The 15,989-nt window shown below is 36.5% G+C and overlaps 1 protein-coding gene, 1 long non-coding RNA gene, 1 other non-coding gene and 1 pseudogene across 3 annotated transcripts; 1 reads left to right on the top strand and 3 right to left on the bottom strand.

Moving 5' to 3' along the window:
- Positions 1-379: 379 nt before the first annotated feature.
- Positions 380-452, bottom strand: TRNAR-ACG. The gene has a single exon. It is a non-coding gene; the product is annotated as a tRNA-Arg (tRNA).
- A 3,800-nt stretch (positions 453-4,252) lies between these two features.
- On the bottom strand, positions 4,253-5,346 carry LOC121997540 (transcription factor MYB92-like). Its single transcript, XM_042552009.1, has 3 exons — positions 5,208-5,346; positions 4,984-5,113; positions 4,253-4,913 (listed from the first exon to the last, which is right to left on the bottom strand). The coding sequence occupies exons 1-3, from the start codon at positions 5,344-5,346 to the stop codon at positions 4,253-4,255; spliced, it is 930 nt and encodes a 309-aa protein (XP_042407943.1).
- Positions 4,700-9,815, top strand: LOC121997541. The gene is made up of 3 exons (XR_006116304.1): positions 4,700-4,843; positions 5,184-5,367; positions 9,614-9,815. It is a non-coding gene; the product is annotated as an uncharacterized LOC121997541 (long non-coding RNA).
- A 587-nt stretch (positions 9,816-10,402) lies between these two features.
- LOC121997539 lies at positions 10,403-14,435 on the bottom strand (annotated as a pseudogene).
- Between the last annotated feature and the right edge of the window lie 1,554 nt (positions 14,436-15,989).

Genomic DNA, 15,989 nt, shown 5'->3' with positions numbered 1-15,989 from the left:
AAAACATAAAATGCTTTCAGGTGTATCACTGTGCTTACCATCTATGAAAGAACTTTTATATCTTAATCTTCGATGGTAGAAGCAGGACAGTTTTAATTTCCTTATCAGAAACAAGGCATATGGTTGATGCGTTACCATCGAACCCTAAACCCCAAATATGATTCGCCCTACCTACAACTCCATCAAATCGTCATCTTCTCCGCATTTGGAAATCACATTTTACCACGAATTTATAGCCTTTAAACACAAAAATAGGTTTTATAGGGCAGCTGGGAATGAACGACCATTGTAGAGCGCATACAAGCTTGAAATAATCTTCCTCCAAAGTACCTGGTAAAATAAAAGAACTAAAAAGAAAAAGTATAAAAAATGATCAACTCGACTCCACTGGGGATCGAACCCAGAATCTCTGGTTCCGTAGACCAGCGCCTTATCCATTGGGCCATGGAGTCTTGTGTGAATAGTGTGTTCTATTTTTATTTATTAATATAATATAAGGTAGGCACGTTTGTTGTCAAACTACCCTATGTGACATATGCATTACCATATAAGTATCACTTCTTCCTGCTTTATTACAATCTTCCTTCATCATTTCATTATCTTTGTTCATGGTTACTCTAATTAATTTTCAGATTAATTTTTAACTGATGCAAATGACTTATTTGATATTTGATCTCCTTCATATAAAAAGTTATCCTCCGTGATACTAAATCATTTAGGACGAGTAATATCATCTTTTATTTCAATTTCACTATCTTTATTTTTTAGTTATAACTTGCATATTATGAATTTACTTGACAGCTGATTTGTGAGATCGGAATGTTCATTTTCAAAATAAGTTGGCTTATAGACCCAAATATCTGAATTAATTAAAATAAATAAATCAAACCAACCTTATCCTAACCTTTTTGGCCTACTTAACCAAACCCAAACTATCTAATTCTAGCTTGTGCTAACATGAGGCCAGGACATTAACTATAGTGACTGATATAATCTGAATAAAATGAAGAATGGTGAAGTTTTTTTATATTTAACATTATAATTCAACTCTTTTAAAAATAAAAATAATATATATATATATATATATATATATATATATATATATATATATATATATATATATATATATATATATATATTCAAAACAAATAGAATATTCTAGATTCTTTCTATATACCCATACAGCCTTGTCTGCCCAAAATAACTGGGCCGCTATCCCTCCACCGTCTTTCTCTGTTAATTGGTTCTGGCTCGGCGTGTCTCGATTCCACTAGCTACGGCATACACTTCAATAGATCTGAAGGCGGCGCCAGCGAGGACAAACGATCGGTGGGAATAACGAGGAGTACAAAAGTAGTAGGGTTTCGAGGCGCTTCCTGCTCCGGCATTGTGCTGGTGAGAAAGGGTTAGGGAGGTGAGTCTGGGAACATCTTAATGCTTCGCTTGGAGACATCGCTGCTGAATGATTCATCGCGCGTGCAATGGAAATAGGGAATCTTCGGCCAACCACCGCTCTTTGGGTAAACAGTCTCAAAAGTTTCATTCTTTTATTGTCTTTCAAGTCAAGTTTTCTGTTAATGACATCCCATTTTAGACATTAGAGAACGAGACCTAGCAACTTCAACGTGATTGTATCTTTGCCACTTCCTTATCACTTATCAGCAATACAGCCTGATTCCCAGATCTTATGGATGTGCCATTCTGGAAACGAAGTGGTGTTTGTATTTGAGATTTGATTCAACCAACCTTTACTCAAGAGTCCATGAAAGAGAGCTGTTGCTTTAAGAACAATTATGATGCAATCAGCAAGCCTTGTGTTACCTCTCCCATTAGTGACATGCCAGAAACAGATGCAATAAGTATTCACACACAATTGTTCTTTAGTGCAAATCTATGCAACCCAAATTGTGCCCAGGCACATCTTACTGACTTCATGGGCTGTGCCTAGCATGGCCCATGACTGCCTGTGCCGTGCCTCATCTGGAATGACACAGAAATGAACCAAAGAGAAATCTTTGATGGACACTTAAAAAATCAAGCCATTATTGTTAATTACCATCAATACATCATTACAACTCGTAACTGATTATCCTTTGTTTTGCTTTTCTGCATACTGTTTATTAAAGGAGCAGAGCAAATTTTCATATTGACTGTGGCCCTTGGCTCTATAAATGAAGTATTCAAATACCATAAAAGTAATTATTTGAAAGAGATTGGAAAGATATTAACATTTCCAATGTGAATTGCAGATAGAACTGATTTGTCTGTTAAATGCAAGCAATAATCAACATTTTCTTCAATTATAGAAACCTTAATGAAATACAAAAGGAGAGAACATTAGAGAGCAACAAAAACCTACTTAGACTTAAACAGAGATAATTCATTTACAGTTCGCATAAATATTGGAAAAGTAACCAATATAGTGATGGTAAGCTAGTTGATATCTTTTTTACTCAATCTTTGTTTGGAACATTAGGAATCAAGTAGCCGTTTTCCCCACTTCATTTAGAATTTGACCTGCTTGGCACCAAATTGTATCATTCAAAAAGGTTTATTGTCTATAACCAAAAGAAATTGTCTTTAAAGTTCGTTCATTATGGATTTTTCATTTTTAATCTTCTTTGTATGCACAATAAAGAAGGGGAGCCTTGGCACAACGGTAAAGTTGTTGTCATGGGACCAAAAGATCACGGGTTTGAATCCCGAAAACAGCCTCTCGCAAAAAACAAGGTAAGACTGCGTACAATGGATCCTTCCCCGGGACCCTGCATGGCGGGAGCTTCATGCACTGGGCTGCTCTTTTTTTTTTTGTGTGTGCACAATATGTTGTTTGAATACGAGTACCTTGTGCCTTTTAAGGGTTTTTTTTTTTTGTGTTTTGCGTATGATTATTGTCATGCATATACTATTTTCTTGACTATGTTAGTCTCATATGCTTTCTTTCTTATGCTAATTACAAATATAATTCTAGATTACTTAAGAAAAGAAGTACAAATAGAAATAGCGAGAACATCCCTATTGATTTTTTTTTTCATATGCAAACAAGTAGCTATCAATTTCTGGTGCCCCATTTAGCTAAACATTTGTAAAAATTCATGCAATATCTCATCTGGTATGTTCGAGGATCTAAACAAATTCATTTTTTTTTAACCTCTGACATATGAGACTTCGTGCAGTATCCAACTGATGGGGCAGGTGATTAGGTAGTGGAAAGAGTTTCCCCCTTTGATTGATGTCATTTGCATTAATAACTTTTCACCTTTTCTTTTTCCTATTTTTTCTGGACGAATTAATGAACTTAGCGAAACCTTCACACAACCTTTACTAGAAGTTAGTCATATACCACGAAAGTGTTCCATCAAGCAATTCAACTCCGTGACCTCTTCGTTTAGGTCCAGCGGTCAATCTCTTGTAAGAAAAGTCATCAACCCCACCTGCTCACTAATTAGATACTGTGTCATGTCCTAATCCTTTTTAATCTAAATTATTCAAAATGTTTGCTCATCAAAATGGAGATGATGACACATGGTCTTCAGCTTTGCCTATCGCTTGAGTGAGGCTATCATTGATATCATTGTTATCATTGTTAAGCAAATAGAAATGGCAAGCTTTAGTATTGTTCTATCTAATTGGTCCCTTCCTATCGTTGTTACTAACTTGCATATGTTTTTGACATGGCAGCCAAGTCAAAAGTTTTAACTGCCTGAGATGGTATATTTCTTGCCTACTTAATCTAAAACAATCTATTTAATTTATCTAGAAGGCTGTGTTAGCTTTAAGATTCCACATATATATGAATGTGGAACTGACTACATGTTTGGCTGACTACATTATTGAGAAACAAGTATGTATTCATAACTAAAGTTCTTCAAACATTTTGTATATTCTCATGGGAATACGCGTACTAATTGGGGAATAGTTCAAAGTGCATTTTATATGTTTTAGTTTTTGCTGTTGATGAACTGCTGATCATGAAATTTATTCTTAAAGAGACAAATAAAGAGAAAAAAAAGTTAATTATAAACAAGAGTTAGATATATTAGCATCAAATCGTAATTCATTCATAAATATGTAGGAGATTAGATCCACCGTGTATATATATTGCATGTTTGCATCAAATGATACAAATGCAATTCCTTGATGTCAACGAGGTACCATACCAAGGCTATTTCACAAAATTTGAACACTCCCCTAGAACAGAAGCAAAAAACAAGTAAATACTGACAGAAAAATGCAAGATCATCGAAAAAGTTCAGGCAAAATCAGTTAAGAATTGTCCATCGAACAAGCTGTCAGACCATGAGGGAGGAAGGTCACTGCCAAGACAGCTGTAGCTGGTACTAGCATCCCCGAGGTTGCCAAAGGATATGTCAGTGAATGGAGGCAGAGGTGAATGAGACAAGAACGGTGACCTGGGTGAGTTCTCTCTTTGGCTGAACTCAGTGAATATGGAAGATTGATTATCATTCTTGATGCTTACGGGTTGATCGAAAGAGCATGGAATTTGAGTCTCTGGAAATGTTTCAGCGTGATTCAGATGATCGATTTCTTCTTGGACAGGAATGGAGTCTGTGCCTGTGATATGGTTAATTAAGCCATTGGTATCTGCACTACTTGCTATGGAAGCCAACATCTGGAGCTGCTGCAAGTACTGGAGCTTCGCGGCCTGGTTCACATCGGCTTGAAGCCCGGCAGCAGAACTGTGGCCATCCCAAGGCAACCGGCCTTCAGCAAACTCACGCAGCTTGGCGAAGACGACGAGCTGTTGCAGGGTGGCAAAAAAATTTGTTCTTGGTCGGTGCGTCATCGGATCAAACCCCAAATGGATGAGCTTCTTCTTCAGGTGAGTGTTCCAAAAGTTCTTAATCTCGTTGTCTGTTCTCCCTGGCAGTCGTGAAGCTATGGCTGACCACCTAAAGCATTCCCATGCATTAGAAACTCAATGTAAAGTCATGGGCATACCGAAGAAACACTTTATATTACTTGTTCCCAAGGATGGAGTGGAGATCAAGGATGGTCTGTTCCTCCTCCGGAGAGAACTTGCCTCTTTTGATATCTGGCCTCAAATAGTTTGTCCATCGCAATCTACAACTCTTGCCGCATCTATTTAATCCTGTTTACAAGAAAAGATTGATTCATCATATTCACCAAAGTAATCATAGTGTTCATATGCAACGATTCAGAGATAGAAGAGGGAAATAGAGGACCTGCAAGTTTTGGAAGGGCTCTCCAACTGCCATGGCCGTGCTTCTCGATGTACTGCACCAGCTTGTGGTCCTCTTCAGGAGTCCAAGGACCCTTCTTGAGGCCATTGATCTTGTCATCGCCGCAAGGAGATCTCCCCATTCGAGACCTGCACAGATTAAGGTACACAGCCCTACCCCTGGAATTCCTTGTGTTATATTTAAAATTACATGCATGAGTTGAATGGTGGCATGCTTGTGTCCCATATTTATACACGTTACTTCAGGTTTGTTTGCCACCACCCCAATAATTAAAATGATTAGTTCAAAATACAAATGTTAACTAAAAGTTGATTAATTTGCTTGGCTGGAGTAGTGACGTAATTATTCACCAACATTGATAGCCCATGTACCTTGGAATAAATTCGAGAAAGTTGAGCAGAGTTGCCGGGTAAATGGTGCAGCAATGGACATCTTCTAATTTTTTAATATTTTAATATTTAATGATCGAGTTTTAGTTTTGATAAATTAACGAATGAATTTTTTTTAATTAAGTATTGACCTGAATATTGGATTGCTGGGCTATGAGCGCTCATGATTTATCCAATGAGAAATTTCGATAGAATCGGACCTATATTAATCAATTAAAAAAAAAGTCGAATACAGTAAGTAAATGGGCATGGGATAGGGATAGCCACGTGCCTTGCAACGTGGGATAGGCTGCTCCATGCACGCAACGTAATTTGTTTTTTTTGTTCTTTTTAAATAATTGTTTTCAAGGACAATATACGTTAAATAAGACCGGTAATATGGCATATTAAAATTTCAGGTTGCAGCCATCTCGTTCTAGGCACCCCATATTAATTATTATCAAAAGTGTACTTCGTTATTTTGCATGCTTATTTATATTCTAATTTATTGAAAAGTAAAATAATTAAAGGAAAGCAGCTGTTCATGTTTTCTTTCTTAATTTATTTACTTTGAGCTGCATGCTGCTCCACTTGGAAATAGACAGAATTCCTACCCTAACCAAACCCTTTCCTATTTGCTAGATTTGATCATTTATAGATTGTAAGTACATAAATAATGCTCTTAAAATCATTCTCAGATTTTTCATGTCAGTTCTCAGTTTACCCCTTAGTTTTTCTTATTTTAATCCCATAATTTCCCCCAAATTGTGAAAAAAAAAATCCTGGGAGCATACTGTCTTTCCTGTTTTTTATTTTCTCTGTTTAATTTCCCTCTTTAACTTAGTTTTCTATGATACATTTTTTTTTGTTTGGACAATTTCATCAAATGTTTAGGGAGTAAATTGAAAGTTGAATTGATATTATGTATAATTATCACATGGTTTACCAAAAATTTTGATTTGATGGAGAGTTATAAGGTCACTGTATGAAATCTCTGATGCAACTGTCCTCATCTATGCTGCCTTCCAACTACATAGTATATAATTGTATGGATATAATAAATGTATAATTATACTTCCATAATCTTCTCATTACCAACCATTTTGTTTCTAAATTCTAATATATAGTTGGGATTTGTTAAATTAAAAAATATATTTTAAAGTACTTTCCAATCTATCTAAAAGTTTCAATATAAACTTTTATATTATTTCAATTTAACCTAATCGTTTGTCTGCCTCCTACAATTTTAATAATTATTGATTATATAAGAATCAAGTCTTAGCTTCGGCGAATTAATAGTTAAATGTTCCTTAATGACGGTTGACCTAAGAATGCTAAGCTGATGAGCCGCACGCTGAGAGCGCTTTTCGATTTACCTTGGTGGTCAATGAAAAATTTTCATAGGACCGGACCGGTCACCTCCAGAATTAGTCGGCGTAAGCTGGATATATGGTGTTAATTACAAATAATAATAATTATTGATTATAGAATAATAATTCTTATGTATTTGTTATGAACAATAATATATATGTATATATAGGATATTGATATCCTGCTCGATCGCCCGTCTGCTATGCGCGTCCGTGACTGAATGGTCAGGGTGTCTGGAATTGATCCAGACGCTCCGAAGTGAATGCACTCGGGGCGCTCGGATCACTTCCGGACCCTCCGATCACTCAGTCATGGATGTGCATTGTGGACGGACGGTCGGGAAGGATAACACTATATATATATATATATAATTTGAAAATAATTAAAATGTTTGAGATGTTTTTATTAATTGCCCCTCTTCTAAATTTGCTGATTATTCAATTGATTAAAACAATTTATTTGCGGAGGTTAATGGGAGGTTGAGAAGATGTAAGGATAGGAGATTGCTTATTTGACAATCTTTATATTTGAAGGATAAAAATTGACAGGTAGGAGAACCACTAAATATTGTAGCAGGTAAGGTTCAAGACCACATCCTCATTAAACATTATATGAGCACCAAACAGAGCTTAGGTTCAGGTGACTTTTCTCTTAAAAAGTTGTTTATTTTTAATTAGCAAGCTGAGCTTTAATAAGTAAACAACTTCTGCATTAATAAGGTTAAGCATGATTAATCATATCATTATACCATCAATTCATGTTTGTTCTAACTAGGGTTTGACCATGAGATTAGCTTCATGAAGTTTAATGTAAGATTACAATTTTTTCTTTCAAGTTCTCTTTTCAACTTTATGATCAAGAAATTATGTTTGTCCTGAGTACGATTGACTGTTTAAATTTTAACTCTTCATAATTTACAAATTTATGTCTTTCTCTTGGACTTTGGATTTTGTAACATAACATTGATTGAGTGACTATAAAACATAATTAGCTTCTTATCCACACTAGAAACACAAGAAGCGTAGAGGAAGGATATTAGGACAATGCAAGCGAAGAGAGCTCTAGTAGGGGTGCAACAGAGAGGAGGCGAGGAAATGAGGCGATGTAGATAAGGTGAAGCTACTAAACGAGGTAGTAGCAGATGGGTTTCCTGTGGAGTAGAGGTAAGATGCTTGGGCCACTCGTCATGTACTGAAGATGGGCATGCCGAGGTTGAGTCACCTAAGGTGAAGATAGTAGAGGAGGTAGTGGCAATTGGGTTTAGCGTAGAGATGGGATGCTTGGGTCACTCATCATGTGAAGATGGGCATACCAAGGCGATCGATCACCAGTGTTGATGAGTGCCATCATCCCGGTACTTATCACTGCCTATAGTGAACCTCACCTATTTCTTCAACACTGCCACTCGCAAACTTTGCTGGCCACCTTTGCTGATTACCACCTATAAAGCTTCAATTTTTCTTGAAGTATCAAATATCTTTTGCATTCAACCCAATCAGTCATGTTTGGACAAAACATGAGCAATGAGCTCTATTCCACTGCAAAACTACCCTCATAACAATAATTTGAAAGACCAACTAAACCTTATAAAATAATTAATAAATAGGTGGCACCACAGCATCACTGGCTGCAAAGAGCAAATGAAAGAAGACATTAGAAGAAAGGCACTTCTTCTTTTCTACCTTTCCTTGCCTTTGCATGTTGCATAATTTGCATTGCATGACTTTAATAAACTTTTTTTCCACAGTTGCATTATTTGGTTTCAACTACAAGTTAAGCGTTCATAAGTTACTAAAATACAATGTCAGAGAAAATACTACCGACTCAGCTAAGATGCTAGCTTTTGTGTCTCATATTTTAGGGTGGTTGCTTCCTCGATAAGGTTTCCTTGCTGCATGGACTCCCTAAGGAATCAAAAATCATTAGAAAAAAATTAGCATGCATATGCACATGTATTAAAGAAATAATAATCAATCAAGTGATTAATTAACTAATCCTCTTAAGCCTAGATACAATATATACACACATGCATTTGGCAACGAGTCTTCTACATTATAGATTTTGGTATGCTATTAATGGAAGAGGATTTTGAGATCAAGTAATAATGAGTTGACTAGGTTACAAATGAGATAATATTCCATTTGTCAGCTTCGAACTAATAGTGATGCACATGAATATATAGACAATTGTGGTGTCTATCCTGTTCTGCACAGGGTCCTGCAAATCCAATGCTAAGTTCATCAAATCTTTACCTATTCAATGAAAAAGTAAAAGGCAAAAAGGTAATTGCACCTTTTTCATGGAGAAGTTCAACCTTCAAAGTTAATTAAGTTGGTAGTTATGACTTTAACTCTTCACTGTCATTAGTTGGATGCTAATTGCTAATACATCAGGATGGGGACAAAAGGATTAGGACATTAAATGATTCTGAATCAAGTTAGTTAGTAATAATAGAGATATGTAGACCATTAATCATTGAGATGAAAGAATCCTTGAGTGTGTGTTTTTTTCCTTCTACATATTCTTGTGATAATTATTGCATTGTTAATAACTTGTTTGATCTGAATAGAACATCTTGAGATAAAGAAACTCTTCATTACTAATGATAAATTACTCGAATCTGCTGTAATATTGATTTCTTCTCTGCAGAAACGTTTTCTGTATTGACATCCCAAAGTATGGTTTACCGGGAAATTGTCTCATTCTTGTTATCTTCCTTGCCCTCTAACAAGGGAAATGAACTAAATCAAATGGAAGGCTTGCAACTTGCAAATCATTGAACTCCTGAGATTGATGAGGCTCTAGTGGCCATGGAGCTCAGCCTGCAAGGGCTTGAGATGGAGAGGAGGGTGATGGGCGGTCGACTGGGGAGGGAGGTTGGTGAAGTCAGGTAACCAGCTGGGCCAAACTAGGGAGGAAGGGGCATGAGAGTTTCATCATGTTGTGAGAGGGAAAGGCAAGTGACGAGGTTCCTCCCTAGGATTCTTTTGGGATTTAGATTTCTTTCCATCTTGTTTCCATTTTCACCTGCTGTTCGAGCTCTGTTGTTTCCCCCTCCCTAAACAATTGCTTCCCCTTATTAAGGTTGTAAGACTCCCCTGCCAATCGAATTTGCTCAAGTTCCCCTAGCCCACCGGCCTAACAATTGAGGTTGCCCAAGCTTCCCCTGTTCCACCCTCTCATGCTGTTTAATCTCGCCCAGAACTCGCTTGAGTTCAGAAGAGGAGAGTGCAGCCATAGTATTACCCGCAATTCTGCTGAAAATGCTTGCCTTCGTCTGATTTTGGCAGATGTGATTTTAACAAAAATTTGATTTTTTTTTTCTCTGAATTTTAGCATGCCACCTTCGACAATATATCAAATCGTCATATATTATGCATTTTCACAAGATAGTCTACGTGATCAAAACAAGTTCAGAACATACCAAGAAGTTTGGCATTCAACAAGAGCCACAATCCTTCTTTCATAACATATTCATATATGTGAAATTGTCTTCTCTTATATATACATCTCCCGATCCCTTTGTAGTTAAGAAACCCACTTAAATAAGAATAAAATCCCAAAAAACAAATTAAAGATATCAGGAAGGAATTGTATTAACTAAAGCCTAAAATTTAATCAGCTCTTTCATCAAAGTAGATATACACTGGTAGCTTCACCTCTGTTTGTTTTTGTTCCCGCAACCATGGACCTGCTTGCATTATCTGCTGTTAGATAACTTACTCAAAATGCTTTTGTTGATAAGCTATTTGTTGGACCTAGATTCTGAGGGCTGGCATAAACAATCGGGTAAAGGATTCTCATAGAATGATTCCTCCGATCGAAACCTCTCCATTCCCCTTGTTCCTGAGACGGGACCTTTTCTTTTACTAGGGGATCCTTGCCTGATGAAAAATACAATGGTGATCAGCATCGAAGAAGGAATGCATTCAATAAAAGATTATAGTAAATCCACATACCTCTTCTTATGGATTTCAAGAATAATACTTGATAACTTTTCTCCTTGAAGCAATCCTTGGTCGACTTTATCAAACAAACGAACAAGTGTTTTCCTGTGTGCCAAATAAATAATTTGACATTTTGGAAATGGAATCAAGCTATCTAAAAGAGATATTCATTGGCAAGCAGGCAATTCAGAACACTGAACACACCTATCAGGAGTGATGGTTCTTCGGTGGCCTAAGTATCGCCGATGACCATTAACTGCCCTTGCCATGTTTCCAGAATAGGATGGAATGAACACATCACTCTCAACTGATACAATGTAATCCAATGCTGCCATTTGAGCCGCATATGGTCTGAATGGTTCAAGTTCAGCAGCCGATGCTAGTTTTTCCTGCAAAGACATGTTTAGGATAAGATTTGAGGAAGAAGCACAACATCTGCTTATTCAAAACATTGCTTCTTCACACTTATACTCACTCGGTCTTTCTTAAGTTATTCATATGAAAGGTTCTTTGCAGCTATTATAGTTCATGAATTTAAGGACATGACTATTGTTATTTCATTCAGTTGTACCTTGCTCAATAGGATGGGGAAACGAGATTGGAGATCAGCCATGTGAGAATCACCACCATATATTTCACCCGAAGCAATATATATCGGAGTATTGGACGGATATCCTAGACAAGAAAGGAAAGTCCCAACCTCCTTTGGCGTCAAGGGGCAATAACCCTTTAGTCTTTGTTGAACAGGATCAATATCTTTCACCTTCCAGTAAGGAGTCGTTTCCCTAGAGTAAAAGACTAAGCATCGAAGAATAACATAATGGTCGAAAGAGAGGAAAACGGTAAGTAATCGTCAAAATATTTTACCTGATTGTCGTAAGCTCTTCTGCTTCAGAAATATTCAGACCATATGTGCAACCACTAAAAGCAAGCATATCCTTCTCGTACCGCAAGTGCAAAGCAATAAAGGGACCATATGATCTCATTCTCTCCACCAATGACTACAAATTAGGTTAAAATGTATTAGTGTGAAACAACCTACAACTTAACATAAAGCATATGGTAGCTAACTATTACTTTTCCTAGTGCCTGGATGCCTCGAGCAAATCGAAGAGATTCATAGAAAGCTCTACAACGAAGCTTCTGAATTTCTGAAGGCATATTATTGTTAGCGAGACGAGAATCTGATTTTGCAGATTTGATGACCTGACAAACAAGAATTTGGATTTGGCAATACCGATATTGAGTCTTCTTCGGTACCGTAAAGATGTTATTCTACTTGGTTTCATGGAAGCAATTGTACCTTATAATCATCCCATAGTTTAGATATCTCATCCTGATAATATTCTAGTGGAGACCAACTTCTGAAATATTTCACAGTTTTGGTAACCGTAGCCAGTTCCTTCGGCAGTTTTTTCACAATCCTAACATCATTCTCCAAAGAATGTATGAAGTATTCTTCGTCGAAGACATCGGAAAAATTGCTGTGACAAATAACACAGTTAAGAAAATCACAGTTCTTGAATGATATGGAGGAATCTAACACATACGATATGTACCTTAAGTCATGCCAAAATGAGCCCTTATCGAGCTTTGGAATCACAAGAGTGGCATTTATGATACGCGCAACCGCTACCATGTCGGCGATCTATCATGAAAAGCACAAACTTAAGGAATTTAGGAAGCATGATTGCACAAGAACCAGAACTTTAGAATCTTAGAAACAGTTTTAAAAAAACTTCTAAATGGCACAAAAGAGAGAATAATAAAAATAAATCAATTCTTTTTGTCAATTACTGAATCATTTGAACTATTAACTGGTTTAATATTGTCTCTATGGCGTTTTGATGAAAAGCTTAGGTGGGAAATATGAAGAAGTGTTTTCCGCTTGTTGAAATAAGATGCTTTTCCTACAAGAAGATTTTATGGAGGAAAAGAGGCATGTGCAAGTGATATCTATCTTATAAAAAAATAAAGAAAAAAAAATAATTTTCTTGGTCCATGAGGATGAATCCAAAGGATGGATACAACAAACAGTCAAAGTTGCGTTCGAAAGGCTTCGTTAGTAGTCAATTCAACAAGCTAAGAACAGATTCATTGGTCATCGCCTATCACAAGATTCTTGAGTGCCCGCCAAAGGCTAATTGGTCAGCAGTTGTTATCTAATCATCCGCAACTGCCTGTCTTCCTAATGCATCAATCATGGATTCAAAGGATATAGAACCTCTATCACATAAAATATGTCTCGCAATGGATTAGAATTCCAAACAACAACAATCGTTCTTCTTCTTCTTCCTTTTTAATGAAGAAAAGAATAAACAGAATTCCTTACCCCTGCCCTCATCTGATTCAAGCCACCGTTCGTGCTGACGGACAAGTAGCCTCTTGACGCCCCAGGAGCTGTAGAAGTAGAAGACGAGAGTTTCACAGAATGAAACGCTGAATTTTGCATTTGCAAGTCAGTTAATGTAGATTTTCTTACGTGAAAACGCTGAGTTTGGCTTAAGACAAGGCACAAAACCGCGACTTGATGGAGCAATCCATAGCTTCGCGTAGTCCTCTCTTTTCTCCCCAGCCGAAGCATTCCACTGTCAAATCTAGATGGGTGAAGAGAAAGGACGTGGTGGAACGAAGTATTTGAGATGTTAGACTATAGCCCGTCAGTCACCTTGGAGAGCTGAGGAGAAGCCTCCTCTTGGATCCATTTGAGCTCTGATGGCCGTCTTATGCGCCCTATCCCATCTCTCTGTTTCAGGAAAGAAAGAATTACCACAATTAGAAACTCTCACAAAAAAATAGTGATAATAAATTGAAAACTGAACAAGAACAGACGATCAGAAGAGTTTAAGAACAAAAAGGTCGAGATAGATTTCTTTATAAAAAAGCCAAAAAAAATAAAAAGAGGAAATTTTCATGCTGTTCAAAGAGTTTAAGAACAGCTCGAAGATTGTAAGTCTATAGAAGCAACACAATGATATATACACTTTTTTTTTTCTTTTTAAGGCAAGTTAGTTACCCAAAATGTCCTACCGCTAAAACCCTATAAGCGAAACAAAGGTGCGTATTTCATCAAACAATCAAACCTTTGTGACATCGGGAATCGAGGAGAGGAAACGCCAAACAGTGAAACCAAAAACTCAAATGGCGAATCAAAGTGAGCTTTGGTAAGGAAAGGGAGAAAAAAAGGAAACGGAAGGACAGAGGAGACCTGGGAGAGCTTGTAGAAGGAAGCGGTGGAGAGCGAGGAGGGGGAAGCGGAAACATCAACATTGGCGTCGAGCAGCGATACGAGGAAGACGGTGGCGACGGCGAAGACCAGCAGCATCGGCAAGACGGCCGCCATGGTGGGCCTCAACCTGCGCCGCTGCATCCCTGCTCCGCTCTTCGATTCTTCTCTGCGCCTGCGAACGACGTCGTGCGGAGAAAGGAAGGGATTCGATTCAATGCGTTGCCTCTGTGAGAGAGAGAGAGAGAGCGTATTCGTGTGCGTGTGAAAGCTTGCTGGGAATTTAAAAGCGAATCGGAATTGTAACCGAAAATGAGGACAAATAAATAAATAACTTTGCACCATTTCATAAAACGAATAAAAATAATATTTTAATTTTTATTTTTTGTTTGCTGTATTATTACGATAGAGTGACGTATATATCTTTTAAAAAAATTGTTTTATATTTTTAAGAGAAATTAATTTTTGAAAATTCAAATAAGGCGTGAAACCTTGGGAGGCCGGCACTTTATTAAACTTATGATCTTACTATTCTTATTTTTTGTCTTGAATAATTGGATTTTTAATTAATTGCTTATTTTTGATCTCGTGACCACCGTAACCACAAAACAAGGAAAGCGAGAACGGCTGCCATTCTGCGTATTTGCACCGGCCGTCGCAACTTTCAATTTGACCGTTGCCGTTGTTAAGATTAAACCGTGCATTAAATATCGGAAAGTTGGGATGTTAAAAGATTTTTCTGTTTTATTTTCTAAAAATAGTGTTATAAAATATTTATCATTAACCATTTGGCATGATTATTTTTTAAGAATTTTAAAAAGTGTCACTAATTATTTTAAATTTTTAATAAAAATAAAAAGGATGAAATATTTATTCAAATCAAGCATTTCTTTTTCATGCGTACGTATTAAGTTCATATGGGTCTTAGATGCACGCAAGGGTAGAATTGGCCATGGAATAACTATAACGCGTTCAAATATTTCTCAAGTATTCACGGTTCAATCTTAATTACATCACACTGTGTGACATTTACTATAAAATCGAACTCGATGTTAGAGAGTGTCAATAGCGTTATGAATTTAATGATGAGATAAACTAATTCAATTAATTAGAGTAAAGTAATGTAAATTTGTAATGGATTTAACTAATAATTAAACATAGAAACAGTACATCAACCAAATTAAAAATATAGACACGCGTGTCATTATAAAAGTATAATTTTTATTTCTAATTTACTCATTCCAAAGCTATGGAGATGAGAAAATCTTACAAAAGTAAAAGAATCTAAATAAACACAAATATAAAAAAACAATTACTTTGGGTGTTTTCGATGAGAAATAAAGTGCAAATCATAGTACATGGCAGCATAGAAGGTAAAAGAGCACTAGAGCACGAATATAAAAAATTGTGAGAATGAGTGAATGAGTAACTTTCAAGCTTTGTCTTGAAACTCTTTATATAGCTAGTGTTACGATATGTCTGATACGATGTGTATTAAAAATACGTTTCTTAAATATGCACAGCGAAAAACTTAACGATAAATAAACTAATTTATTACATCGCACACACTACACTCATGGAAGATACAGTTACGCAGACAAGATCATAAAATAAAATAAAATAAAATCGAATAACAATTATTCTAGGTATATCTTATGGATGATCTGTAATGAGAAGGGCATTAACCTTTTGTGACATTATCGAACCTCGTCTCTATTCGTATTCACACCGAGCTCTTCAAAACAATTCTAAGAGAACAAACTTTGCCTTCGGAAGGTACTAGTCATGAGCAAAGGAGAATGATCAAGAATACGAAGAAGAAGCAAAAGGAAGATATTCTTCTTTTAGGTGA

Source organism: Zingiber officinale, chromosome 6A (assembly GCF_018446385.1).
Source record: "Zingiber officinale cultivar Zhangliang chromosome 6A, Zo_v1.1, whole genome shotgun sequence".
Classification (NCBI taxonomy): Eukaryota; Viridiplantae; Streptophyta; class Magnoliopsida; order Zingiberales; family Zingiberaceae; genus Zingiber; species Zingiber officinale.
This window is presented reverse-complemented; position numbering and strand designations above follow the sequence as displayed.